This window comes from Pristiophorus japonicus, unplaced genomic scaffold, assembly GCF_044704955.1.
Source record: "Pristiophorus japonicus isolate sPriJap1 unplaced genomic scaffold, sPriJap1.hap1 HAP1_SCAFFOLD_228, whole genome shotgun sequence".
NCBI classification, from domain to species: Eukaryota; Metazoa; Chordata; class Chondrichthyes; family Pristiophoridae; genus Pristiophorus; species Pristiophorus japonicus.
In genome coordinates this window covers 125,001-152,411 of record NW_027251994.1, presented here as the reverse complement: position 1 = coordinate 152,411, position 27,411 = coordinate 125,001, and the positions used below count along the sequence as shown (strand labels likewise).

The following is a 27,411-nucleotide window of genomic DNA, read 5'->3' as shown; positions in this document are numbered from 1 at the left end:
CTTAACCTATCCAAATCTCTTTGCAGCCTCTCTGTGTCCTCTACACAACCCGCTTTCCCACTAATCTTTGTGTCATATGCAAATTTTGTTACACTACACTCTGTCCCCTCTTCCAGGTCATCTATGTATATTGTAAACAGTTGTGGTCCCAGCACCGATCCCTGTGGCACACCACTAACCACCGATTTCCAACCCGAAAAGGACCCATTTATCCCGACTCTCTGCTTTCTGTTAGCCAGCCAATTCTCTATCCATGCTAATACATTTCCTCTGACTCCGCGTACCTTTATCTTCTGTAGTAACCTTTTGTGTGGCACCTTATCGAATGCCTTTTGGAAATCTAAATACACCACATCCATCGGTACACCTCTATCCACCATGCTCGTTATATCCTCAAAGAATTCCAGTAAATTAGTTAAACATGATTTCCCCCTCATGAATCTATGCTGCGTTTGCTTGATTGCACTATTCCTATCTAGATGTTCCGCTATTTCTTCCTTAATGATAGTTTCAAGCATTTTCCCCACTACAGATGTTAAACTAACCGGCCTATAGTTACCTGCCTTTTGTCTGCCCCCTTTTTTAAACAGAGGCGTTACATTAGCTGCTTTCCAATCCGCTGGTACCTCCCCAGAGTCCAGAGAATTTTGGTAGATTATAACGAATGCATCTGCTATAACTTCCGCCATCTCTTTTAATACCCTGGGATGCATTTCATCAGGACCAGGGGACTTGTCTACCTTGAGCCCCATTAGCCTGTCCAGCACTACCTCCCTAGTGATAGTGATTGTCTCAAGGTCCTCCCTTCCCACATTCCTGTGACCAGCAATTTTTGGCATGGTTTCTGTGTCTTCCACTGTGAAGACCGAAGCAAAATAATTGTTTAAGGTCTCAGCCATTTCCACATTTCCCATTATTAAATCCCCCTTCTCATCTTCTAAGGGACCAACATTTACTTTAGTCACTCTTTTCCGTTTTATATCTCGGTGAAAGCTTTTAGTATCTGTTTTTATGTTTTGCGCAAATTTACTTTCATAATCTATCTTTCCTTTCTTTATTGCTTTCTTAGTCATTCTTTGCTGTCGTTTAAAATTTTCCCAATCTTCTAGTTTCCCACTAACCTTGGCCACCTTATACGCATTGGTTTTTAATTTGATACTTTCCTTTATTTCCTTGGTTATCCACGGCTGGTTATCCCTTCTCTTACCGCCCTTCTTTTTCATTGGAATATATTTTTGTTGAGCACTATGAAAGAGCTCCTTAAAAGTCCTCCACTGTTCCTCAATTGTGCCACTGTTTAGTCTGTGTTTCCAGTCTACTTTAACCAATTCTGCCCTCATCCCACTGTAGTCCCCTTTGTTTAAGCATAGTACGCTCGTTTCTGACACAACTTCCTCATCCTCAATCTGTATTACAAATTCAACCATACTGTGATCACTCATTCCGAGAGGATCTTTTACTAGGAGATCGTTTATTATTCCTGTCTCATTACACAGGACCAGATCTAAGATAGCTTGCTCCCTTGTAGGTTCTGTAACATACTGTTCTAAGGGCCACATCTAACTCCCTTTTGAATACATCTAACGAACTGGCCCCAACAACTTTCTGTGGTAGAGAATTCCACAGGTTCACAATTCTCTGAGTGAAGAAGTTTCTCCTCATCTCGGTCCTAAATGGCTTACCCCTTATCCTTAGACTGTGACCCCTGGTTCTGGACTTCCTCAACATCGGGAATATTCTTCCTGCATCTAACCTGTCCCGTCCCGTCAGAATGTTCTATGTTTCTATGAGATCCCCTCTCATTCTTCTAAACTCCAGTGAATACAGGCCCATTTGATCCAATCTCTCCTCATATGTCAGTCCTGCCATCCCGGGAATCAGTCTGGTGAACCTTCGCTGCACTCCCTCAATACCAAGAATGTCCCTCCTCAGATTAGGAGACCAAAACTCAACACAATATTTCAGGTGAGGTATCACCAAGGCCCTGTACAACTGCAGTAAGACCTCCCTGCTCCTATACTCAAATCCTCTCGCTATGAAGGCCAACATACCACTTGCCTTCTTCACCGCCTGCTGTACCTGCATGCCAACTTTCAATGACTGATGTACCATGACACCCAGGTCTCGTTGCACCTCCCCTTTTCCTAATCTGCCGCCATTCAGATAATAATCTGCCTTCCTGTTTTTGCCCCCAAAGTGGATAACCTCACATTTATCCACATTATACTGCATCTGCCATGCATTTGCCCACTCACCTAACCTGTCCAAGTCACCCTGCAGCCTCTTAGCATCCTCCTCACAGCTCACACCGCCACCCAGCTTAGTGTCATCTGCAAACTTGGAGATATTACACTCAATTCCTTCATCTAAATCATTGATGTATATTGTAAATAGCTGGGGTCCCAGCACTGAGCCCTGCGGCACCCCACTAGTCACTGCCTGCCATTCTGAAAAGGACCCGTTTATCCCGACTCTCTGCTTCCTGTCTGCCAACCAGTTCTCTATCCACGTCAGTACATTACCCCCAATACCATGTGCCTTGATTTTGCACACCAATCTCTTGTGTGGGACCTTGTTCCATGAGCTATAGAATTTTGGAAGATGAGTACCACTGACTGGTGTACAAGGACAGCCAGGTCCCTCTGTACAGCAACACCTCCCGAGCCGTCACCGCTTAAATAACACTTGGCCCGCATGTTTTTCCTCCCCAAGTGGATAACTTCACATTTATCCACATCTGCCACTGCATCTGTCGTTCTCCATTGCATTTCTGTCGCTACTTGCTTGAACCTGGTGATGGTCCCGACACTCTGCCTGACTCCAGTTCCCAGCCCGACCCCCGATACTGAACTGGTGCTCCGTTTCTCCGCCACAGGTGACGGTGACCAGCGAGGCGGACTTTGCCACGTACTCATGTGCCGCCAGGAATGAGCTGGGAACGGTGAGCGGAACCATCTCGGTTCAAGAGGCAGGTAGGTCAGAGCTCACTGTGGGCACGACCGAGATCCAGCGGCTTCCCATTCCCACCGCGCCTCACAGCCCGACGACGGACTTTATTTGGAGCGCGGTCCCTGTTGTATTGTGGGAAACGCGGCAGCTCATTATGCGCACAGCAAGCTCCCACACACAGCGATGTGATAATGACCCGGATCGTCTGTGTTAGTGATGTTGGTCGAGGGATAAATATTGGCCCCAGGACACCGGGGAGAACTCCCCCTGCTCTTCTTCCAAATAGTGGCCCCGGGATCTTTTACATCCACCCGAGAGGGCAGACGGGGCCTCGGTTTAATGTCTCATCCCAAAGACAGCCCCTCCGACAGTGCGGCTCTCCCTCAGTACTGCCCCTCCGACAGTGCGGCGCTCCCTCAGTACTGCCCCTCCGACAGTGCGGCGCTCCCTCAGTACTGCCCCTCCGACAGTGCGGCGCTCCCTCAGTACTGCCCCTCCGACAGTGCGGCGCTCCCTCGGTACTGCCCCTCCGACAGTGCGGCGCTCCCTCAGTACTGCCCCTCCGACAGTGCGGCACTCCCTCAGTACCGCCCCTCCGACAGTGCGGCGCTCCCTCAGTACTGCCCCTCCGACAGTGCGGTGCTCCCTCAGTACTGCCCCTCCGACAGTGCGGCGCTCCCTCAGTACTGCCCCTGCGACAGTGCGGCACTCCCTCGGTACTGCCCCTCCGACAGTGCGGTGCTCCCTCAGTACTGCCCCTCGAACAGTGCGGCGCTCCCTCAGTACTGCCCCTCCGACAGTGCGGCGTTCCCTCAGTACTGCCCCTCCGACAGTGCGGTGCTCCCTCGGTACTGCCCCTCCGACAGTGCGGCGCTCCCTCAGTACTGCCCCTGCGACAGTGCGGCACTCCCTCGGTACTGCCCCTCCGACAGTGCGGTGCTCCCTCAGTACTGCCCCTCGAACAGTGCGGCGCTCCCTCAGTACTGCCCCTCCGACAGTGCGGCGTTCCCTCAGTACTGCCCCTCCGACAGTGCGGCGCTCCCTCGGTACTGCCCCTCCGACAGTGCGGCGCTCCCTCGGTACTGCCCCTCCGACAGTGCGGGGCTCCCTCAGTACCGCCACTCCGACAGTGCGGGGCTCCCTCAGTACCGCCACTCCGACAGCGCGGCGCTCCCTCAGTCCTACGAGGAGGCCCTCGGACCTGCCCGCTCCCCCTCCGCACAGGGTGCCCAAAGATCAGGAGCGAGGGACTGAAGCGCAGCCGGAATTTGAGGAGCAGCCCCCCTCGGCTGTTGCAAGCAGGGGGCTGCCACCCTCGCACTCTGAACACACACGGGGAACACCGACTCCTCGGGGCCCGCAGAAACCGCAGGCGGCCCGGGAGCCCGTGAACCGACGTGAATAACTGGTGGCTCGGGGCTGCCCCGCGCACCACCCTCCAGGCCAGGTCCCCGGTGGACGGAGGCACCACTCCCGCGTGGACAGCACTCCGTTGGCAATCGCGTCAGCATTTGTCGCGTCGCCGTTGAGGGCCGAGTCGGTTGATTCGCAAAAGTTTTAACGATCACACACGACACGCGACCGGCTCATCCACAGGGCTCACAACTGCATACCTCACCGTGGATGACCCAGACCCAACTGGACCAGGGGGTTTCATTGAGTCTGGTGAGCTCAACAGTGCCCCCATCCAGCGCTCCCTCGAAGCGAGGAAGACTTGCTTCCTCGCCGAAATAAGGGACGAGTTCACAGATGTTTCGATGAAGGACCTGATATTCCCAGATCCCCAACTACATCCCGAAGGGTGGAAGGTGCCTGTGGGTGGATTGTTTTAACGTGGGGTGACCGTTGTACACCAGCCACCACACGGGGCTTGACAGAGCGAGGTCTTGGTCCAGGGGCAAGGGTTAACCAGGACGACCGGAGACCAGCTCTGCTGCACGGACCCAGTGCGCGCAACATATCGCACACAGTGTGGGCTGGGCCCTGGGCCCCTGGGCCCCTCGCCTCTCCTGGGCCCCCGATCGTGCCCCTCCACAGTCTCTCACCGCCCCTTCGCCCCGGCCTCGCGGCTCCTACTGCACCTGCCCCAACGCTCCAATCACCGACCGGGACCTTGGTGACGTCTCTCTTCGCTGGTGTCTCTCTCCTGCCCCAGCTCGCGCTGGCCCCCTGAAGTATTACGCCTCTACCCTGCCGCCAACAACCCCCCCCGCCCATCCACTCGCCGCCCCTTTTAAAAGGACCCCTCAGATGTTCTCACTCACGCCGCTGGAGACGTCACACGTCGGCACGAGCGAAAGTCCAGGCGGGGGGGGGGTTTTCCCCAACCCTTCATTTCCGTCCTTCTGTCTCCGCAGCAACCCCAAGCCCCCCACAGAACTTGCAAGCGAAGCCACACTCCACCACCATCCAAGTGTCGGTGGGCAGTCCGGCGAGCGATGGAGGGGTTCCCGTTCTGGGCTATCACCTGCAGTGGAGGCAAGAAACCGCATCTGAATGGACAACCGTGATAATCGAATCTGGTAAGCAGTAGTCAGGAAGGCAAATGGTATGTTGGCCTTCATTGCAGGAGGATTTGAGTACATAGAAACATGGACAATAGGTGCAGGAGCAGGCCATTCGGCCCTTCGAGCCTGCACCGCCATTCAATAAGATCACAGCTGATCATTCCCTCAGTACCCCATTCCTGCTTTCTCTCCATACCCCTTGATCCCTTTAGCCGTAAGGGCCACATCCAACTCCCTCTTGAATATATCCAACGAACTGGCCTCAACAACTTTCTGTGGTAGAGAATTCCACAGGTTCACAATTCCCTGAGTGAAGAAGTTTCTCCTCATCTCGGTCTTAAATGGCTTACCCCTTATCCTTAGACTGTGACCCCGGGTTCTGGACTTCCCCAACATCGGGAACATTCTTCCTGCATCGAACCTGTCCAGTCCCGTCAGAATTTTATATGTTTCTATGAGATCCCCTCTCATTCTTCTAAACTGCAGTGAATATAAGCCCAGTCGATCCAGTCTCTCCTCATATGTCAGTCCTGCCATCCCGGGAATCAGTCTGGTGAACCTTCGCTGCACTCCCTCAATAGCAAGAATGTCCTTCCTCAGATTAGGAGACCAAAACTGAACACAATATTCCAGGTGTGGCCTCACCAAGGCCCTGTACAACTGTAGCAACACCTCCCTGCTCCTATACTCAAATCCTCTCGCTATGAAGGCCAGGAGCAAGGAGGTCTTACTCCAGTTATACAGGGCCCTGGTGAGACCACACCTGGAGTATTGTGTCCAGTTTTGGTCTCCTGGCCTAAGGAAGGATATACTTGCCACAGAGGGAGTGCAGCGAAGGTTCACCAGACTGATTCCTGGGATGACAGGACTGCCGTATGAGGAGAGATTGGGTCGACTGGGCCTGTATTCACTGGGGTTTAGATGAATGAGAGGGGATCTCATTGAAAGGTATAAAATTCTGACGGGGTTGGACAGACTGGATGTGGGGAGGATGTTTCCCCGGGGCTGGGAAGTCTAGAACAAGGAGGTCACACAGTCTCAGGATACGGGGGGGGAAATTTAGGAGCGAGATGAGGAGAAACGTTCTCACTCAGAGGGTGGTGAACCTGTGGAATTCTCTACCACAGAAGGCTGTGGAGGGCAAGTCACTGAATATATTTAAGAGGGAGATAGATAGATTTCTGGACACAAAAGGCATCAAGGGGTATGGGGAGAAAACGGGAATATGGTGTTGAGATAGAGGATCAGCCATGATCATATTGAATGATGGTGCAGGCTCGAGGGGCTGAATGGCCTACTCCTGCACCTGTTTTCTATGTTTCTCTGTAACCAATGTAACATGAGCATTTTTTGTGCACGGTTTTGAGGGTTTGAATATAAGAACATCAGAAATAGTAGCAGGAGTGGGCCATTCGGCCCCTCGAGCCTGCTCCGCCATTTAATACCATCATGGCTGATCCCATCATGGACTCAGCTCCACTTCCCTGCCCGCCCCCTTATCCCCTTATCGGTTAAGAAACTGTCTATCTCTGTCTTAAATATACTCAATGTCCCGGCTTCCACAGCTCTCTGGTGCAGAGAATTCCACAGATTTACAACCCTCTGAGAGAAGAAATTCCTCCTCATCTCAGTTTTAAATGGGCGGCCCCTTATTCTAAGACCATGCCCCCTAGTTCTAGCTCCCCCATCAGTGGAAACATCCTCTCTGCATCCACCTTGTCAAGCCCCCTCATAATCTGATACGTTTCGATAAGATCACCTCTCATTCTTCTGAACTCCAATGAGTAGAGGCCCAACCTCCTCAACCTTTCCTCATAAGTCAACCCCCTCATCCCCGGAATCAACCGAGTGAACCTTCTCTGAACTGCCTCCAAAGCAAGTATATCCTTTCGTAAATATGGAAACCAAAACTGCATTATAAGAATGAAGACATCTTACTGTAATATACTCGGGTTTTGAAGGAGGTGACTACAGAGATATCATCATCATCAGAGGCAGACCCTCGGAATCGAGGAAGACTTGTCTCCACTCTTAACACGAGTCCTGAGGTGGCTGAACAGTCCAATACGGGAACCACAGTCCCTGTCACAGGTGCGACAGATAGACGTTGAGGGAAGGGGAGGGTGGGACAGATAGACGTTGAGGGAAGGGGAGGGTGGGACTGGTTTGCCGCACGCTCCTTCCGCTGCCTGCGCTTGGTTTCTGCACGCTCTCGGCGACGAGACTCGAGGTGCTCAGCGCCCTCCCGGATGCACTCCCTCCACTTAGGGCGGACTGGTCTTTGGACCAGGGACTCCCAGGTGTCGGTGGGGATGTTGCACTTTATCAGGGAGGCTTTGAGGGTGGTCCCTTGTAACGTTTCCTCTGCCCACCTTTGGCTCGTTTGCCCGTGAAGGAGTTCCGAGTAGAGCGCTCGCTTTGGGGAGTCTCGTGTCTGGGGGACATGCAGACAATGTGGCCCTGCCCAGCGGAGCTGGTCGAGTGTGGTCAATGCTTCGATGCTGGGGATGTTGGCCTGGTCGAGGACGCTAACGTTGGTGCGTCTGCCCTCCCAGGGGATTTACAGGATCTTGCGGAGACATCGTTGATGGTATTTCTCCAGCAACTTGAGGTGTCTACTGTACATGGTCCCTGTCTCTGAGCTATACAGAAGGAAAAGAGTGTTTGAAGACCAGGCCCTTAAAAGTGCCACCAAGCTCATGGTCGACAGGGCTGTGGTCTATTTAATCAGATCAGTAACAGCAAACAGTCCACAGAATCTATTTAATCAGGTCACTAACAGAAAACAGTCTACAGAATCTATTTAATCAGGTCACTAGCAGCAAACAATCCATAGAATCTATTTAATCAGGTCACTAACAGCAAACAGTCCACAGAATCTATTTAATCAGGTCACGAGCAGCAAACAGTCCACAGAATCTATTTAATCTGGTCACTAACAGCAAACAGTCCACAGAATCTATTTAATCTGGTCACGAGCAGCAAACAGTCCACAGAATCTATTTAATCTGGTCACTAACAGAAAATAGTCTACAGAATCTATTTAATCAGGTCACTAACAGTAAGCAGTCCACAGAATCTATTTAATCTGGTCACTAACAGCAAACAGTCCACAGAATCTATTTAATCAGGTCACTAACAGTAAACAGTCCACAGAATCTATTTAATCTGGTCACTAACAGCAAACAGTCCACAGAATCTATTTAATCAGGTCACGAGCAGCAAACAGTCCACAGAATCTATTTAATCAGGTTACTAACAGCAAACAGTCAACAGAATCTATTTAAACTCACATCTCGTCACTTTTTCCAGATACTTCGAAGCTTACCGGCCTGCAACCCTACACCTTGTACCAGCTCCGCGCTGCCGCCTTCAACGGGAAAGGTCTCGGGAATTATTCTGACCCCCTTTCCGCCCGCACACTCTCGATCCGTGAGTAATCTCCACCTTACACACATCTCGTAACTCATCAGCATTGTAGCGGGGGTTAATGCGGGGGGAGGGGCCGGGGCAGAGAGGCGACAACGGCCAGAGGGAGATACCCAGAGTGGGAAATGGCCGCGGTCCAGTGACTGCGTGCAGCTGGAGTACTGCGTGCAGCTGGAGTACTGCGTGCAGTTCTGGTCACTGCATTACAGGAAAGATGTGATTGCGCTGGAGAGGGTGCAGAGGAGATTTACCAGGATGTTGCACTAGAGAGGGTACAGAGGAGATTTACCAGGATGTTGCACTGGAGAGGGTACAGAGGAGATTTACCAGGATGTTGCACAGGAGAGGGTGCAGAGGAGATTTACCCGGATGTTGCACTGGAGAGGGTACAGAGGAGATTTACCAGGATGTTGCACTAGAGAGGGTACAGAGGAGATTTACCAGGATGTTGCACTGGAGAGGGTACAGAGGAGATTTACCAGGATGTTGCACTGGAGAGGGTACAGAGGAGATTTACCCGGATGTTGCACTGGAGAGGGTACAGAGGAGATTTACCAGGATGTTGCACTGGAGAGGGTACAGAGGAGATTTACCAGGATGTTGCACTAGGGAGGGTACAGAGGAGATTTACCAGGATGTTGCACTGGAGCGGGTACAGAGGAGATTTACCAGGATGTTGCAATAGAGAGGGTACAGAGGAGATTTACCAGGATGTTGCACTGGAGAGGGTGCAGAGGAGATTTACCAGGATGTTACACTTGAGAGGGTGCAGAGGAGATTTACCAAGATGTTGCACGAGAGAGGGTACAGAGGAGATTTACCAGGATGTTGCACTGGAGAGGGTACAGAGGAGACTTACCAGGATGTTGCACTGGAGAGGGTACAGAGGAGATTTACCAGGATGTTGCACTGGAGAGGGTACAGAGGAGATTTACCAGGATGTTGCACTGGAGAGGGTGCAGAGGAGATGTACAAGGATGTTGCACTGGAGAGGGTACAGAGGAGATTTACGAGGATGTTGCACTGGAGAGGGTACAGAGGAGATTTACCAGGATGTTGCACTGGAGATGGTACAGAGGAGATTTACCAGGATGTTGCACTGGAGAGAGTACAGAGGAGATTTACCCAGATGTTGCACTGGAGAGGGTACAGAGGAGATTTACCAGGATGTTGCACTGGAGAGGGTACTGAGGAGATGTACCAGGATGTTGCACTGGAGAGGGTACAGAGGAGACTTAGCAGGATGTTGCACTGGAGAGGGTACAGAGGAGATTTACCAGGATGTTGCACTGGAGAGAGTACAGAGGAGATTTACCAGGATGTTGCACTGGAGAGAGTACAGAGGAGATTTACCAGGATGTTGCACTGGAGATCGTACAGAGGAGATTTACCAGGATGTTGCACTGGAGAGGGTACAGAGGAGATTTACCAGGATGTTGCACTGGAGAGGGTACAGAGGAGACTTACCAGGATGTTGCACTGGAGAGGGTACAGAGGAGATTTACCAGGATGTTGCACTAGAGAGGGTGCAGAGGAGATGTACGAGGATGTTGCACTGGAGAGGGTACAGAGGAGATTTACGAGGATGTTGCACTGGAGAGAGTACAGAGGAGATTTACCAGGATGTTGCACTGGAGAGGGTACAGAGGAGATTTACCAGGATGTTGCACTAGAGAGGGTACAGAGGAGATTTACCAGGATGTTGCACTGGAGAGGGTACAGAGGAGATTGATCAGGATGTTGAACTGGAGAGAGAACAGAGGAGATTTACCAGGATGTTGCACTGGAGAGGGTACAGAGGAGATTTACCAGGATGTTGCTCTAGAGAGGGTACAGAGGAGATTTACCAGGATGTTGCACTAGAGAGGGTACAGAGGAGATTTACCAGGATGTTGAACTGGAGAGAGAACAGAGGAGATTTACCAGGATGTGATTGAACTGGAGAGGGTACAGAGGAGATTTACCAGGATGTCTCTATGATACTTTGAAAACCCCATACCCGACCCCTATTTTTCCAGAATGAGTTGTTGTGGTACATCGACAGAGAGGTCTATCTGAATCTTGGGATTTAGAGCAGAGAGGGTTAAGGGGGAGATTTGATCGAGGTGTTCGAAATCACGAGGGGTTTTGACGGAGTAAATCAGGAGAACCTGTTCCCGGGGGCAGGAGGGTGGGACACAGATTGACGATAATCGGCGATGGAACCAGAGGGGGAGGTGGGGAGAATGTTTTTACGCAGCGAGTTATTGTGATCGGGAACGCGCTGCCTGAAAGCTCGGTCGGAGCAGGTTCGATCGAGACTTTCAAACCGGGGAATTCGATCAATACTCTGCGGGGAAAATGTGCCGGGGATGTGGGGGAAGAGCAGGGGGGGGGAGTGTGGGACTGATTGGGGTCGCTCTGTCACAGAGCCGGCACAGCACGGGCTCGAGGGGCCCAGTGGGATCCTGCTGTGCCGGGTCATTCTACCATCCTATGTTGGAGAATATCGGGAACGTGGGAGCGGTTGCGTTGTTGTGAGGCGCTGCTGTCTGAGCAGACATTAACCGATGTGGTCTCATTGTGAGCTAACTCTTCCATTAACCCTCTCTCCTCCATGTTGCATCACCCACTTCGCAAACTCTCCAACCATTCCATCACCATACGGCTTTTCATTTGACCGACGATGTCTCCCTGCACCATCCCACAGGAGGTAAATGGCTCCTTTCATTCTCGGACGCCGGTTCATCCATTTCCTTTCACCCATCGCGAAAGGCATTGCGCCATTGTGTCGCGCCTTTTCAGCACCCCAGGACGTCACAAAGCGCCTCTCGGCCAAAGAACGGCGTGGTAAACGCGGCAGGCAACTTACGCACCGTGGCGTATTGGCTGATAATACAAACAGAGAATGCAGCGATATCTCAGCGGGTCAGGCCAGTATCTGTGCGGAGAGGGGCGGCAGAGTTAACGTTTCGGGTCGATGACCCTTCCTCAGAACTGGCAAATATTCGGAAAGAACGGGTTCTGATGGTGCGCTGAAAGTGGGCGGGGCGGGGGGGGCGGCGGCAACAAACAAAAGGGAAGCTCATTGGTCAGAACGGGCGAATGTTGAAGATGTAACAGATTATTAAACAATTCCAGGGGTCAGGGAACAGAAGGGAAGGTCATTGATCGGGTGGAAGACAGGAGAGATTAGAGAGACAAAAAGCGATGATGGGGCCAAATTGAAATGGTAATGGATAGAGTTCAGAAAAAGGTCAGTGTATTTAGGGTGTGAATGGCAGGATAATAACCAGCTCCTACAAATCCCCTGGGAGGACAGAGCGCAGATTAAATAGATTCTGTGGACTGTTTGCTGTTAGTGCGCAGATTAAATAGATTCTGTGGACTGTTTGCTGTTAGTGTGCAGATTAAATAGATTCTGTGGACTGTTTGCTGTTAGTGTGCAGATTAAATAGATTCTGTGGACTGTTTGCTGTTAGTGCGCAGATTAAATAGATTCTGTGGACTGTTTGCTGTTAGAGCGCAGATTAAATAGATTCTGTGGACTGTTTGCTGTTCGTGTGCAGATTAAATAGATTCTGTGGACTGTTTGCTGTTAGTGCGCAGATTAAATAGATTCTGTGGACTGTTTGCTGTTAGAGCACAGATTAAATAGATTCTGTGGACGGTTTGCTGTTAGTGTGCAGATTAAATAGATTCTGTGGACTGTTTGCTGTTAGAGCGCAGATTAAATAGATTCTGCGGACTGTTTGCTGTTAGTGCGCAGATTAAATAGATTCTGTGGACTCTTTGCTGCACAGATTAAATAGATTCTGCGGACTGTTTGCTCTTGTGTACAGGGCTTTAATAATACCCGCCCTCCTGTATGGCTCAGAGACATGGACCGTGTACAGTAGACACCTCAAGTCGCTGGAGAAATATCACCAACGATGACTCCGCAAGATCCTGCAAATCCCCTGGGAGGACAGACGCACCAACGTTAGCGTCCTCGACCAGGCCAACATCCCCAGCATCGAAGCACTGACTACACTCGACCAGCTCCGCTGGGCAGGGCCACATTGTACGCATGGCCCCCAGACACGAGACTCCCCAAAGCAAGCGCTCTACTCGGAACTCCTTCACAGGCAAGCGAGCCAAAGGTGGGCAGAGGAAACATTACAAGGGACCACCCTCAAAGCCTCCCTGATAAAGTGCAACATCCCCACCGACACCTGGGAGTCCCTGGCCCAAAGACCAGTCCGCCCTAAGTGGAGGAAGTGCATCCGGGAGGGTGCTGAGCACCTCGAGTCTCGTCGCTGAGAGCGTGCAGAAACCAAGTGCAGGCAGCGGAAGGAGCGTGCGGCAAACCAGTCCCACCCTCCCCTTCCCTCAACGTCTATCTGTCCCACCTATGACAGGGACTGTGGTTCCCGTATTGGGCTGTTCAGCCACCTAAGGACTCATGTTAAGAGTGGAGGCAAGTCTCCCTCGATTCCAAGGGACTGCCTCTGATGATGATGTAGACTGTTTGCTCGAGTGCAGTTTAAATAGATTCTGCGGACAGCTTGCTGTCACGTTCTGATTGAATAGATTCTGTAAATACTGGAAATAGAAACATAGAAACACAGACAATAGGTGCAGGAGTAGGCCATTCGGCCCTTCGAGCCTGCACCACCATTCAATATGATCATGGCTGATCATTCCCTCAGTACCCCATTCCTGCTTTCTCTCCATACCCCTTGATCCCTTTAGTCGTAAGGGCCACATCTAACTCCCTTTTGGATATATCCAACGAACTGGCCTCAACAACTTTCTGTGGTAGAGAATTCCACAGGTTCACCACTCTCTGGGTGAAGAAGTTTCTCCTCATCCCGGTCCTAAATGGCTTACCCCTTATCCTTAGACTGTGACCCCTGGTTCTGGACTTCCTCAACATCGGGAACATTCTTCCCGCATCTAACCTGTCCCGTCCCGTCAGAATTTTATATGTTTCTATGAGATCCCCTCTCATTCTTCTGAACTCCAGTGAATATAATCCTAGTCGATCCAGTCTTTCTTCATATGTCAGTCCCGCCATCCCTGGAATCAGTCTGGTGAACCTTCGCTGCACTCCCTCAATAGCAAGAACGTCCTTCCTCAGATTAGGAGACCAAAACTGAACACAATATTCCAGGTGAGGCCTCACCAAGGCCCTGTACAACTGCAGTAAGACCTCCCTGCTCCTATACTCAAATCCTCTCGCTATGAAGGCCAACATACCATTTGCCTTCTTCACCGCCTGCTGTACCTGCATGCCAACCTTCAATGACTGATGTACCATGACACCCAGGTCTCGTTGCACCTCCCCTTTTCCTAATCTGTCACCATTCAGATAATATTCTGCCTTCCTGTTTTTGCCAACAAAGTGGATAACCTCACATTTATCCACATTATACTGCATCTGCCATGCATTTGCCCACTCACCTAACCTGTCCAAGTCACCCTGCAGCCTCTTAGCATCCTCCTCACAGCTCACACCGCCACCCAGCTTAGTGTCATCTGCAAACTTGGAGATATTACATTCAATTCCTTCATCTAAATCATTAATGTATATTGTAAATAGCTGGGGTCCCAGCACTGAGCCCTGCGGTACCCCACTAGTCACTGCCTGCCATTCTGAACAGGACCCGTTTATCCCGACTCTCTGCTTCCTGTCTGCCAACCAGTTCTCTATCCACGTCAGTACATTACCCCCAATACCATGTGCTTTGATTTTGTACACCAATCTCTTGTGTGGGACCTTGTCAAAAGCCTTTTGAAAGTCCAAATACACCACATTCACTGGTTCTCCCTTGTCTCAGCATTGGAGAGAAACAGAGTTAACGTTTCAGGTCTGTGAGCCTTGGTCAGCACTGTGACAATTCTGACCTGTCCTTAACAGCAATGTGTTGCTATGAGTGCTTCAGCAAGAGGCCATGAAGCAAATACCTTAAACAAAAGCAAAATACTGCGGATGCTGGAATCTGATTTACTTGTACTTCCTGTAATTTAGTATCATTGTCATTATAGGCAGTCCAATACGGGAACCACAGTCCCTGTCACAGAATCTATTTAATCTGCGCTCTAACAGCGAACAGTCCACAGAATCTATTTAATCTGCACACTAACAGCAAACAGTCTGCAGAATCTATTTAATCTGTGCTCTAACAGCAAACAGTCCACAGAATCTATTTAATCTGTGCACTAACAGCAAACATTCTGCAGAATCTATTTAATCTGTGCTCTAACAGCAAACAGTCCACAGAATCTATTTAATCTGTGCACTAACAGCAAACATTCTGCAGAATCTATTTAATCTGTGCTCTAACAGCAAACAGTCCACAGAATCTATTTAATCTGCGCACTAACAGCAAACAGTCTGCAGAATCTATTTAATCTGCGCTCTAACAGCGAACAGTCCACAGAATCTATTTAATCTGCGCACTAACAGCAAACAGTCTGCAGAATCTATTTAATCTGTGCTCTAACAGCAAACAGTCCACAGAATCTATTTAATCTGTGCACTAACAGCAAACAGTCCACAGAATCTATTTAATCTGTGCTCTAACAGCGAACAGTCCACAGAATCTATTTAATCTGTGCTCTAACAGCAAACAGTCCACAGAATCTATTTAATCTGTGCTCTAACAGCAAACAGTCCACAGAATCTATTTAATCTGTGCACTAACAGCAAACAGTCCACAGAATCTATTTAATCTGTGCTCTAACAGCAAACAGTCCACAGAATCTGATTGACGGTGTAATTACCCGATGATTTCCATTCAGGCCGAGAATAGTGGGGTCATTGTACAATTTCGAGCCCTCCGATTGTATGATGAAGGCACACAGTAATCACGTCCTTTCCCACGGCAGGAGAGCCAGACAGACCCAAGGTGTTTGCGAAGAATGAAAGCCAAGGCAATTCTTTCCGGATATATTTCGAAGATGAGGATTCTGGGGGCAGCCCAATTACTCAGTACAACATCCAGTACAAAGAGGTGAGTCTCCACGTCTCACAGGCGCAGTGTGAGCCTTTACACGCGCACCGCAATATCGGCAAGACCGAGGCCATTGTTTTCAGTCCCCGCCGCAAACTCCGTTCCCCAGCCCCCCGACTCCCTCCCTCTCCCCAACTCCTGTCTGAGACTGAACCAGACTGTTCGCCACCTCGGGGTCATATCTGACCCTGAAATGAGCTTCCGGCCACATATCCCGCAGTATAACTAAACCCGTCAATTTCCCCCTCCGTAACATCGCCCGTCTCCGTCCCCTACCTCAGCTCATCCGCTGCTGAAACCCTCATCCCTGCCTCCGTTACCTCCAGACTTGACCATTCCATCACACTCCTGGCCAGCCTCCCACATTCTACCCGACGTAAACTAGAGGTGATCCAAAACTCGGCTGTCCCCGTGTCCTAACTCACACCGAGTCCCACTCACCCATCACCTCCTGTGCTCACTGCCCCGTGTCCTAACTCGCACCCAGTCCCACTCACCCATCACCCCCTGTGCTCACTGCCCCGTGTCCTAACTCACACCCAGTCCCACTCACCCATCACTCCCTGTGCTCACTGACCCGTGTCCTAACTCACACCGAGTCCCACTCACCCATCACCCCCTGTGCTCACTGTCCCGTGTCCTAACTCACACCCAGTCCCGCTCACCCATCACCCCCTGTGCTCACTGACCCGTGTCCTAACTCACACCCAGTCCCACTCACCCATCACCCCCTGTGCTCACTGCCCCGTGTCCTAACTCACACCCAGTCCCACTCACCCATCACCCCCTGTGCTCACTGCCCCCGTGTCCTAACTCACACCCAGTCCCACTCACCCATCACCCCCTGTGCTCACTGCCCCATGTCCTAACTCACACCCAGTCCCACTCACCAATCACCCGCTGTGCTCACTGCTCCGTGTCCTAACTCGCACCGAGTCCCACTCACCCATCACACCCTGTGCTCACTGCCCCGTGTCCTAACTCACACCCAGTCCCACTCACCCATCACCCCCTGTGCTCACTGCCCTCGTGTCCTAACTCACACTCAGTCCCACTCACCCATCACCCCCTGTGCTCACTGACCCGTGTCCTAACTCCCACCCAGTCCCACTCACCCATCACCCCCTGTGCTCACTGACCCGTGTCCTAACTCCCACCCAGTCCCACTCACCCATCACCCCCTGTGCTCACTGCCCCGTGTCCTAACTCACACCGAGTCCCGCTCACCCATCACCCGCTGTGCTCACTGCCCCGTGTCCTAACTCACACCGAGTCCCACTCACCCATCACCCCCTGTGCTCACTGACCCGTGTCCTAACTCACACCCAGTCCCACTCACCCATCACCTCCTGTGCTCACTGCCCCGTGTCCTAACTCACACCCAGTCCCACTCACCCATCACCCCCTGTGCTCACTGCCCCTTGTCCTAACTCGCAGCCAGTCCCACTCACCCATCACCCCCTGTGCTCACTGCCCCGTGTCCTAACTCACACCCAGTCCCACTCACCCATCACCCCCTGTGCTCACTGCCCCGTGTCCTAACTCGCACCCAGTCCCACTCACCCATCACCCGCTGTGCTCACTGCCCCTTGTCCTAACTCACACCCAGTCCCACTCACCCATCACCCCCTGTGCTCACTGCCCCCGTGTCCTAACTCACACCCAGTCCCACTCACCCATCACCCCCTGTGCTCACTGCCCCGTGTCCTAACTCACACCAAGTCCCACTCACCCATCACCCCCTGTGCTCACTGCCCCGTGTCCTAACTCACACCCAGTCCCACTCACCCATCACCCCTTGTGCTCACTGCCCCGTGTCCTAACTCGCACCGAGTCCCGCTCACCCATCACCCCCTGTGCTCACTGCCCCGTGTCGTAACTCGCACCGAGTCCCACTCACCCATCACCCCCTGTGCTCACTGCACCGTGTCCTAACTCGCACCAAGTCCCACTCACCCATCACCCCCTGTGCTCACTGCCCCGTGTCCTAACCCACACCCAGTCCCACTCACCCATCACCCCCTGTGCTCACTGACCCCGTGTCCTAACTCGCACCGAGTCCCGCTCACCCATCACCCCCTGTGCTCACTGCCCCGTATCCTAACTCGCACCCAGTCCCACTCACCCATCACCCGCTGTGCTCACTGCCCTCGTGTCCTAACTCACACCCAGTCCCATTCACCCATCACCCCCTGTGCTCACTGCCCGTGTCCTAACTCATACCCAGTCCCGCTCACCCATCACTCCCTGTGCTCACTGCCCCCGTGTCCTAACTCACACCCAGTCCCACTCACCCATCACCCCCTGTGCTCACAGCCCCGTGTCCTAACTCACACCCAGTCCCACTCACCCATCACCCGCTGTGCTCACTGCCCCGTGTCCTAACTCGCACCCAGTCCCACTCACCCATCACCCCCTGTGCTCACTGCCCCCGTGTCCTAACTCACACCCAGTCCCACTCACCCATCACCCCCTGTGCTCACTGCCCTCGTGTCCTAACTCACACTCAGTCCCACTCACCCATCACCCCCTGTGCTCACTGACCCGTGTCCTAACTCCCACCCAGTCCCACTCACCCATCACCCCCTGTGCTCACTGCCCCGTGTCCTAACTCGCACCGAGTCCCGCTCACCCATCACCCCCTGTGCTCACTGCCCCGTGTCGTAACTCGCACCGAGTCCCACTCACCCATCACCCCCTGTGCTCACTGCACCGTGTCCTAACTCGCACCAAGTCCCACTCACCCATCACCCCCTGTGCTCACTGCCCCGTGTCCTAACCCACACCCAGTCCCACTCACCCATCACCCCCTGTGCTCACTGACCCCGTGTCCAAACTCGCACCGAGTCCCGCTCACCCATCACCCCCTGTGCTCACTGCCCCGTATCCTAACTCGCACCCAGTCCCACTCACCCATCACCCCCTGTGCTCACTGCCCCTTGTCCGAACTCGCACCCAGTCCCACTCACCCATCACCCCCTGTGCTCACTGCCCCTTGTCCTAACTCACACCCAGTCCCACTCATCCATCACCCCCTGTGCTCACTGCCCCGTGTCCTAACTCGCACCCAGTCCCACTCACCCATCACCCGCTGTGCTCACTGCCCCTTGTCGTAACTCACACCCAGTCCCACTCACTCATCACCCCCTGTGCTCACTGACCCCGTGTCCTAACTCACACCCAGTCCCATTCACCCATCACCCCCTGTGCTCACTGCCCCGTGTCCTAACTCACACCCAGTCCCGCTCACCCATCACCCCCTGTGCTCACAGCCCCGTGTCCTAACTCACACCCAGTCCCACTCACCCATCACCCGCTGTGCTCACTGCCCCGTGTCCTAACTCGCACCGAGTCCCGCTCACCCATCACCCCCTGTGCTCACTGCCCCGTGTCCTAACTCGCACCGAGTCCCGCTCACCCATCACCCCCTGTGTTCACTGACCCCGTGTCCTAACTCGCACCCAGTCCCACTCACCCATCACCCCCTGTGCTCACTGCCCCGTGTCGTAACTCGCACCGAGTCCCGCTCACCCATCACCCCCTGTGCTCACTGCCCCGTGTCCTAACTCGCACCGAGTCCCGCTCACCCATCACCTCCTGTGCTCACTGCCCCGTGTCCTAACCCACACCCAGTCCCACTCACCCATCACTCCCTGTGCTCACTGACCCCGTGTCCTAACTCGCACCGAGTCCCGCTCACCCATCACCCCTGTGCTCACTGCCCCGTGTCCTAACTCGCACCCAGTCCCACTCACCCATCACCCCCTGTGCTCACTGCCCCTTGTCCTAACTCGCACCCAGTCCCACTCACCCATCACCCCCTGTGCTCACTGCCCCTTGTCCTAACTCGCACCCAGTCCCACTCACCCATCACCCCCTGTGCTCACTGCCCCTTGTCCTAACTCACACCCAGTCCCACTCACCCATCACCCCCTGTGCTCACTGACCCCGTGTCCTAACTCACACCCAGTCCCACTCACCCATCACCCCCTGTGCTCACTGCCATGTGTCCTAACTCACACCCAGTCCCGCTCACCCATCACCCCCTGTGCTCACTGCCCCCGTGTCCTAACTCACACCCAGTCCCACTCACCCATCACCCCCTGTGCTCACTGACCCGTGTCCTAACTCGCACCAAGTCCCACTCACCCATCACCCCCTGTGCCCCGTGTCCTAACTCGCACCGAGTCCCACTCACCCATCACACCCTGTGCCCCGTGTCCTAACTCGCACCGAGTCCCACTCACCCATCACCCCCTGTGCTCACTGACCGACATTGGCTCCCGGTTAAGCAACGCCTCGATATCAAAATTCTCATTCTTGTTTACAAACCCATCCATGGCCTCCTCACCCCTCCCTATCTCTGTAACCTCCTCCAGCCCCTACACACCTCCCTTTCTCTGTAACCTCCTCCAGCCCATACACCCCTCCCTATCTCTGCAACCTCCTTCAGCCCCTACACCCCTCCCTATCTCTGTAACCTCCTCCAGCCCCTATACCCCGCCCCTATCTCTGTAACCTCCTCCAGCCCCTGCACCCCTCCCTATCTCTGTAACCTCCTCCAACTCCTACACCACTCCATATCTCTGTAACCTCCTTCAGCCCCTACACCCCTCCCTATCTCTGTCACCTGCTCCAGCCCCTACACCCCTCCCTATCTCTGTAACCTCCTCCAGCCGCTACACCCCTCCCTATCTCTGTAACCACCTCCAGGCCCTACACCCCTCCCTATCTCTGTAACCTCCTCCAGCCTCTACACCCCTCACTATCTCTGTAACCTTCTCCAGCCCCGATACCCCGCACCTATCTCTGTAACCTCCTCCAACCCCTACACCCCTCCCTATCTCTGTAACCCCCTCCAGCCCCTACACCCCTCCTTATTTCTGTAACCCCCTCCAGCCCCTACACCCCTCCCTATCTCTGTAACCTCCTCCAGCCCCTACACCCCTCCCTATCTCTGTAACCTCCTCCAGCCCCTACACCCCTCCCTATCTCTGTAACCTCCTCCAGCCCCTACACCCCTCCCTATCTCTGTAACCTCCTCCAGCCCCTACACCCCTCCCTATCTCTGTAACCTCCTCCAGCCCCTACACCCCTCCCTATCTCTGTAACCTCCTCCAGCCCCTACACACCTCCCTATCTCTGTAACCTCCTCCAGCCCCTTTACCCCTCCCTATCTCTGTAACCTCCTCCAGACCTACACACCTCCCTATCTCTGTAACCTCCTCCAGCCCCTTTACCCCTCCCTATCTCTGTAACCTCCTCCAGACCTACACACCTCCCTATCTCTGTAACCTCCTCCAGCCCCTACACCCCTCCCTATCTGTATAACCTTCTCCAGCCCCTACACCCCTCCCTATCTCTGTAACCTATCACTGCACTCCTCCAATTCTGGCCTCTTGCCCATCCCCCGATTTCCATCGGTGGCCATGCCTTCAGCTGCCTGGGCCCCAAGCTCTGGAACTCCCTCCCTAAACCTCTCCGCCTCTCTCTCCTCCTTTAATGGTAAGAGGCTGCAGGGTGACTTGGACAGGTTAGGTGAGTGGGCAAATGCATGGCAGATGCAGTATAATGTGGATAAATGTGAGGTTATCCACTTTGGGGGCAAAAACAGGAAGGTAGAATATTATCTGAATGGTGACAGATTAGGAAAAGGGGAGGTGCAACGAGACCTGGGTGTCACGGTACATCAGTCATTGAAGGTTGGCATGCAGGTACAGCAGGCGGTGAAGAAAGCAAATGGCATGTTGGCCTTCATAGCGAGGGGATTTGAGTACAGGGGCAGGGAGGTGTTGCTACAGTTGTACAGGGCCTTGGTGAGGCCACACCTGGAATATTGTGTTCAATTTTGGTCTCCTAATCTGAGGAAGGACGTTCTTGCTATTGAGGGAGTGCAGCGAAGGTTCACCAGACTGATTCCCGGGATGGCAGGACTGACATATGAAGAAAGACTAGATTGACTGGGCCTTTATACACTGGAATTTAGAAGAATGAGAGGGGATCTCATAGAAACATATAAAATTCTGACGGGACTGGACAGGTTAGATGCAGGAAGAATGTTCCCAATGTTGGGGAACTCCAGAACCAGGGGTCAGAGTCTAAGGATAAGGGGTAAGCCATTTAGGACCGAGATGAGGAGAAACTTCTTCACTCAGAGAATTGTGAACCTGTGGAATTCTCTACCACAGAGAGTTGTTGGGACCAGTTCGTTGGATATATTCAAAAGGGAGTGAGATGTGGCCCTTACGGCTGAAGGGATCAAGGGGTATGGAGAGAAAGCAGGAATGGGGTACTGAAGGAATGATCAGCCAGGATCATATTGAATGGTGGTGCAGGCTCGAAGGGCCGAATGGCCTATTTTCTGTGTTTCTATGTTTAAGACTCTCCTGAACTTCAACCTCTTTGACCATGCTTTTGGTCAGCTGTCCTAATATCTCATTATGTGGCTTGGTATTACATATATTATGTTAAAAGTGGTATATAAATTGAAGTTGACTGCGGAGAATCGAGGGAGCTTTACTCTGTATCTAACCCCCTGTACCTGCCCTGGGAGTGTTTGATGGGACAGTGTAGAGGGAGCTTTAGTCTGTATCTAACCCCCTGTACCTGCCCTGGGAGTGTTTGATGGGACAGTGTAGAGGGAGCTTTACTCTGTATCTAACCCCCTGTACCTGCCCTGGGAGTGTTTGATGGGACAGTGTAGAGGGAGCTTTGCTCTGTATCTAACCCCCTGTACCCGCCCGGGAGTGTTTAATGGGACAGTGTAGAGGGAGCTTTACTCTGTATCTAACCCCCTGTACTTGCCCTGGGAGTGTTTGATGGGACAGTGTAGAGGGAGCTTTACTCTGTATCTAACCCCCTGTACCCGCCCGGGAGTGTTTAATGGGACAGTGTAGAGGGAGCTTTACTCTGTATCTAACCCACTGTACCTGCCCGGGGAGTGTTTGATGGGACAGCGTAGAGGGAGCTGTAGTCTGTATCTAACCCCCTGTACCTGCACTGAGAGTGTTTGATGGGACAGTGTAGAGGGCGCCTTACTCTGTATTTAACTCCCTGTAACTGCCCCGGGAGTATTTGATGGGACGGTGTAGAGGGAGCTTTACTCTGTATCTAACCCCCTGTACCTGCCCTGGAAGTGTTTGATGGGACAGTGTAGAGGGAGCTTTACTCTGTATCTAACCCCGTGCTGTACCTGCCCTGGGAGTGTTTGATGGGAAAGTGTAGAGGGAGCTTTACTCTGTATCTAACCCCCTGTACCTGCTCTGGAAGTGTTTGATGGGACAGTGTAGAGGGAGCTTTACTCTGTATCTAACCCCCTGTACCTGCCCTGTGAGTGTTTGATGGGACAGTGTAGAGGGAGCTTTAGTCTGTATCTAACTACGTGCTGTACCTGCCCTGGGAGTGTTTGATGGGACAATGTAGAGGGAGCTTTACTCTCTATCTAACCCCCGGTACCTGCCCTGGGAGTGTTTGATGGGACAGTGTAGTGGGAGCTTTACTCTGCATCTAACCCCCTGTACCTGCCCTGGGAGTGTTTGATGGGACAGTGTAGAGGGAACTTTAGTCTGTATCTAACCCCCGGTACCTGCCCTGAGAGTGTTTGATGGGACAGTGTAGAGGGAGCTTTACTCTGCATCTAACTCCCTCTACCTGCCCCGGGAGTATTTGATGGGACAGTATAGAGGGAGCTTTGCTCTGTATCGAACCCCGTGCTGTACCTGCCCTGGGAGTGTTTGATGGGACAGTGTAGAGGGAGCTTTACTCTGTATCTAACCCCCTTTACCTGCCCTGAGAGTGTTTGATGGGACAGTGTAGAGGGTGCATTACTCTGTCTCTCACCCCCTGTACCTGCCCTGGGAGTGTTTGATGGGACAGTGTAGAGGGAGCTTTACTCTGTATCTAACACTGTGCTGTTCCTGCCCTGGAAGTGTTTGATGGGACAGTGTAGAGGGAGCATTATTCTGTATCTAACCCCCTGTACCTGCCCTGGGAGTGTTTGATGGGACAGTGTAGAGGGAGCTTTACTCTGTATCTAACCCCCTGTACCTGCGCTGGGAGTGTTTGATGGGACAGTGTAGAGGGAGCTTTACTCTGTATCTAACCCCCTGTACCTGCCCTGGGAGTGTTTGATGGGACAGTGTAGAGGGAGCTTTACTCTGTATCTAACCCCCTGTACCTGCGCTGGGAGTGTTTGATGGGACAGTGTAGAGGGAGCTTTACTCTGTATCTAACCCCCTGTACCTGTGCTGGGAGTGTTTGATGGGACTGTGTAGAGGGAGCTTTACTCTGTACCTAACCCCCTGTACCTGCCCTGGGAGTGTTTGATGGGACAGTGTAGAGGGAGCTTTACTCTGTATCTAACCCCCTGTACCTGCGCTGGGAGCGTTTGATGGGACAGTGTAGAGGGAGCTTTACTCTGTATCTAACCCCCTATACCTGCCCTGGGAGTGTTTGATGGGACAGTGTAGAGGGAGCTTTACTCTGTATCTAACCCCCTGTACCTGCGCTGGGAGTGTTTGATGGGACAGTGTAGAGGGAGCTTTACTCTGTATCTAACCCCCTGTACCTGCCCTGGGAGTGTTTGATGGGACTGTGTAGAGGGAGCTTTACTCTGTACCTAACCCCCTGTACCTGCCCTGGGAGTGTTTGATGGGACGGTGTAGAGGGAGCTTTACTCTGTATCTAACCCCCTGTACCTGCACTGGGAGTGTTTGATGGGACAGTGTAGAGGGAGCTTTACTCTGTATCTAACCCCCTGTACCTGCCCTGGGAGTGTTTGATGGGACAGTGTAGAGGGAGCTTTAATCTGTATCTCAACCCCTGTACCTGCTCTGGGAGTGTTTGATGGGACAGTGTAGAGGGAGCTTTACTCTGTATCTAACCCCCTGTACCTGCCCTGGGAGTGTTTGATGGGACAGTGTAGAGGGAGCTTTGCTCTGTATCTAACCCCATGCTGTACGCTCTCTGTGTTCCCAGGAACAAGCCAAGCAGTGGATAAACGACAGTGTGAATGGGACAAACTCCTATCTGCTGCAGGACCTGAAATGGGTCACCACGTACCATGTGCAGGTGAAAGCTAAGAACCAATTCAATCTGTCTCGGACGACATTCTTCAACTTCAGCACACCGCAGGAACCACCTTCCTCATCCAGTGGTGAGTTGACGGATCCAAAGAAATTTACAGCATGGAAGGACGCCATTCGGCCCATCGTGTCCGTGTTGCCCCGGCCGACCAAGAGCTACCCAGCCTAATCCCACTTTCCCGCTCTGGGTCCGTAGCCCTGCAGGTTACGGCACTTCAAGTGTACATCCAAATGTGGTGAGGGTTTCTGCCTCTACCACCCTTTCAGGCAGTGAGTTCCCCCCCAGACCCCCACCACCCTCTGGGTGAAGACATTTCCCCTCAAACCCCCTCTAAACCTCCCCCCAATTACTTTCAATCTGTGCCCCCTGGTTGTTGACCCCTCTGCCAAGGGAAACAGGTCCGTCCTATCCACTCTATCCAGGCCCCTCATCATTTTATACACCTCAATCAGGTCTCCCCTCAGCCTCCTCTATTCCAAAGTAAACAACCCCAGCCTATCCAATCTTTCCTCATCGCTAAAATTCTCCAGTCCTGAAATATCCTGGTAAATCTCCTCTGTACCCTCTCCAGTGCAACATCCTGGTAAATCTCCTCTGTACCCTCTCCAGTGCAACATCCTGGTAAATCTCCTCTGTACCCTCTCTAGTACAACATCCTGGTAAATCTCCTCTGCACCCTCTCCAGTGCAACATCCTGGTAAATCTCCTCTGTACCCTCTCCAGTGCAACATCCTGGTAAATCTCCTCTGTACCCTCTCCAGTGCAACATCCTGGTATATCTCCTCTGTACCCTCTCCAGTGCAACATCCTGGTAAATCTCCTCTGTACCCTCTCTAGTGCAACATCCTGGTACATCTCCTCTGTACCCTCTCCAGTGTAACATCCTGATAATTATCCTCTGTATCCTCTCCAGTGCAACATCCTGGTAAATCTCCTCTGCATCCTCTCCAGTGCAACATCCTGGTAAATCTCCTCTGTACCCTCTCCAGTGCAACATCCTGGTAAATCTCCTCTGCACCCTCTCCAGTGCAATATCCTGGTAAATCTCCTCTGTACACTCCCCAATGCAATCGCACCCTTCCTGTAATGAAACCAGTACTCCAGGTATGGTCTCACCAAGGCCCTGTACAATTGTAGCAAGACTTCCTCACTCTTAAACTCCAACCCTGTTGCAATAAAAGCTATGTTTCCTTGTTTCTTCGATCCTCTTCACTCAGAGGTTTGTGAATGTTTGGAGTTCTCGTGGGGCTGAATGTGCCTCTTCCTTTTCCTGTGTAACATGCTTGAGGGGCTGAATGGGCCTCCTCCTGTTCCTGTGCAACAGGCTAAATGGGCCTCCTCTTGTTCTTGTGTAACAGGCTCGAGGGGCTGAATGGGTCTCCTCCTGTTCCTGTGTAACGGGCTCGAGGGGCTGAATGGGCCTCCTCCTGTTCCTGTGTAACAGGCTCGAGGGGCTGAATGGGCCTCCTCCTGTTGCTGTGTAACAGGCTCGAGGGGCTGAATGGGTCTCCTCCTGTTCCTGTGTAACGGGCTCGAGGGGCTGAATGGGCCTCCTCCTGTTCCTGTGTAACAGGCTCGAGGGGCTGAATGGGCCTCCTCCTGTTCCTGTGTGACAGGCTCGAGGGGCTGAATGGGCCTCCTCCTGTTCCTGTGTAACAGGCTCGAGGGGCTGAATGGGCCTCCTCCTGTTGCTGTGTAACAGGCTCGAGGCGCTGAATGGGCCTCCTCCTGTTCCTGTGTAACAGGCTCGAGGGGCTGAATGGGCCTCCTCCTGTTCCTGTGTAACAGGCTCGAGGGGCTGAATGGCTCCAGTTTTCTCTGTTGTTAACGGACAGGGGTAAGTAACAAGGTGGAGGGGTTGAGGAAGAGAGTTCCCCGACACACAAAGCATTGCTAACTTTACCAACATACTCACTGATTTGTTATCAGGCCCCTTTTGTTGGCGACATAGGGTCTCTCATCGGCCTTGTCCAGCATGTTGTTCCCATGATTCTACTTTTGTTCGAATTCCCTGATTGTCAGATTGAGACGATGGTGTGTTTGGGCTTTGCTTGTTGTTGGAACCTCCGGCACGCTCCGTGACATCTGACCCTTGGGCCTCTGATTTTCAGCGATCGGAGGTCACGCGAAGGTCGGCACTGGTGCAATCATCGGTATCATGATGATGATTTTCCTGGTCTTGCTGGTGGCTGTCGACGTGACCTGCTATTACACGAATAAATGCGGTATCCTGATGTGTATCTCCATCAACCTCCTGGGCCGGCAGGACCCCGAGGCCAAGAGCCTGGACCAGGGCACAGGGTCCGCCGTGGTGAGGTGGGTCCGCCAAGAGCCTCGCTCGCGCGGCATTTCCCATAGGGCGCCGACACAACCCAGACTGGGGACCACCAGTGTTCTATAGACGGGGCGCGGTACTGAGGGAGCGCCGTACTGCGCTGTCAGAGGGGCAGTACTGAGGGAGTACT

The 27,411-nt window shown here is 52.7% G+C and overlaps 1 protein-coding gene across 2 annotated transcripts in view; it reads left to right on the top strand.

Moving 5' to 3' along the window:
• Window positions 1-27,411, top strand: part of LOC139245655 (neural cell adhesion molecule 1-like) — an 83,589-nt gene that overhangs the window by 53,016 nt on the left and 3,162 nt on the right. The window contains exons 7-12 of one of the 2 annotated variants that reach the window (XM_070871235.1): window positions 2,876-2,972; window positions 5,307-5,471; window positions 8,769-8,888; window positions 15,738-15,862; window positions 24,839-25,016; window positions 27,058-27,262. In XM_070871235.1, the coding sequence (XP_070727336.1) occupies window positions 2,876-2,972; window positions 5,307-5,471; window positions 8,769-8,888; window positions 15,738-15,862; window positions 24,839-25,016; window positions 27,058-27,262 (890 nt within the window). Of the gene's footprint in view, window positions 1-2,875; window positions 2,973-5,306; window positions 5,472-8,768; window positions 8,890-15,735; window positions 15,863-24,838; window positions 25,017-27,057; window positions 27,263-27,411 lie in introns of both variants that reach the window. The other variant, XM_070871236.1, reaches the window with a different exon arrangement.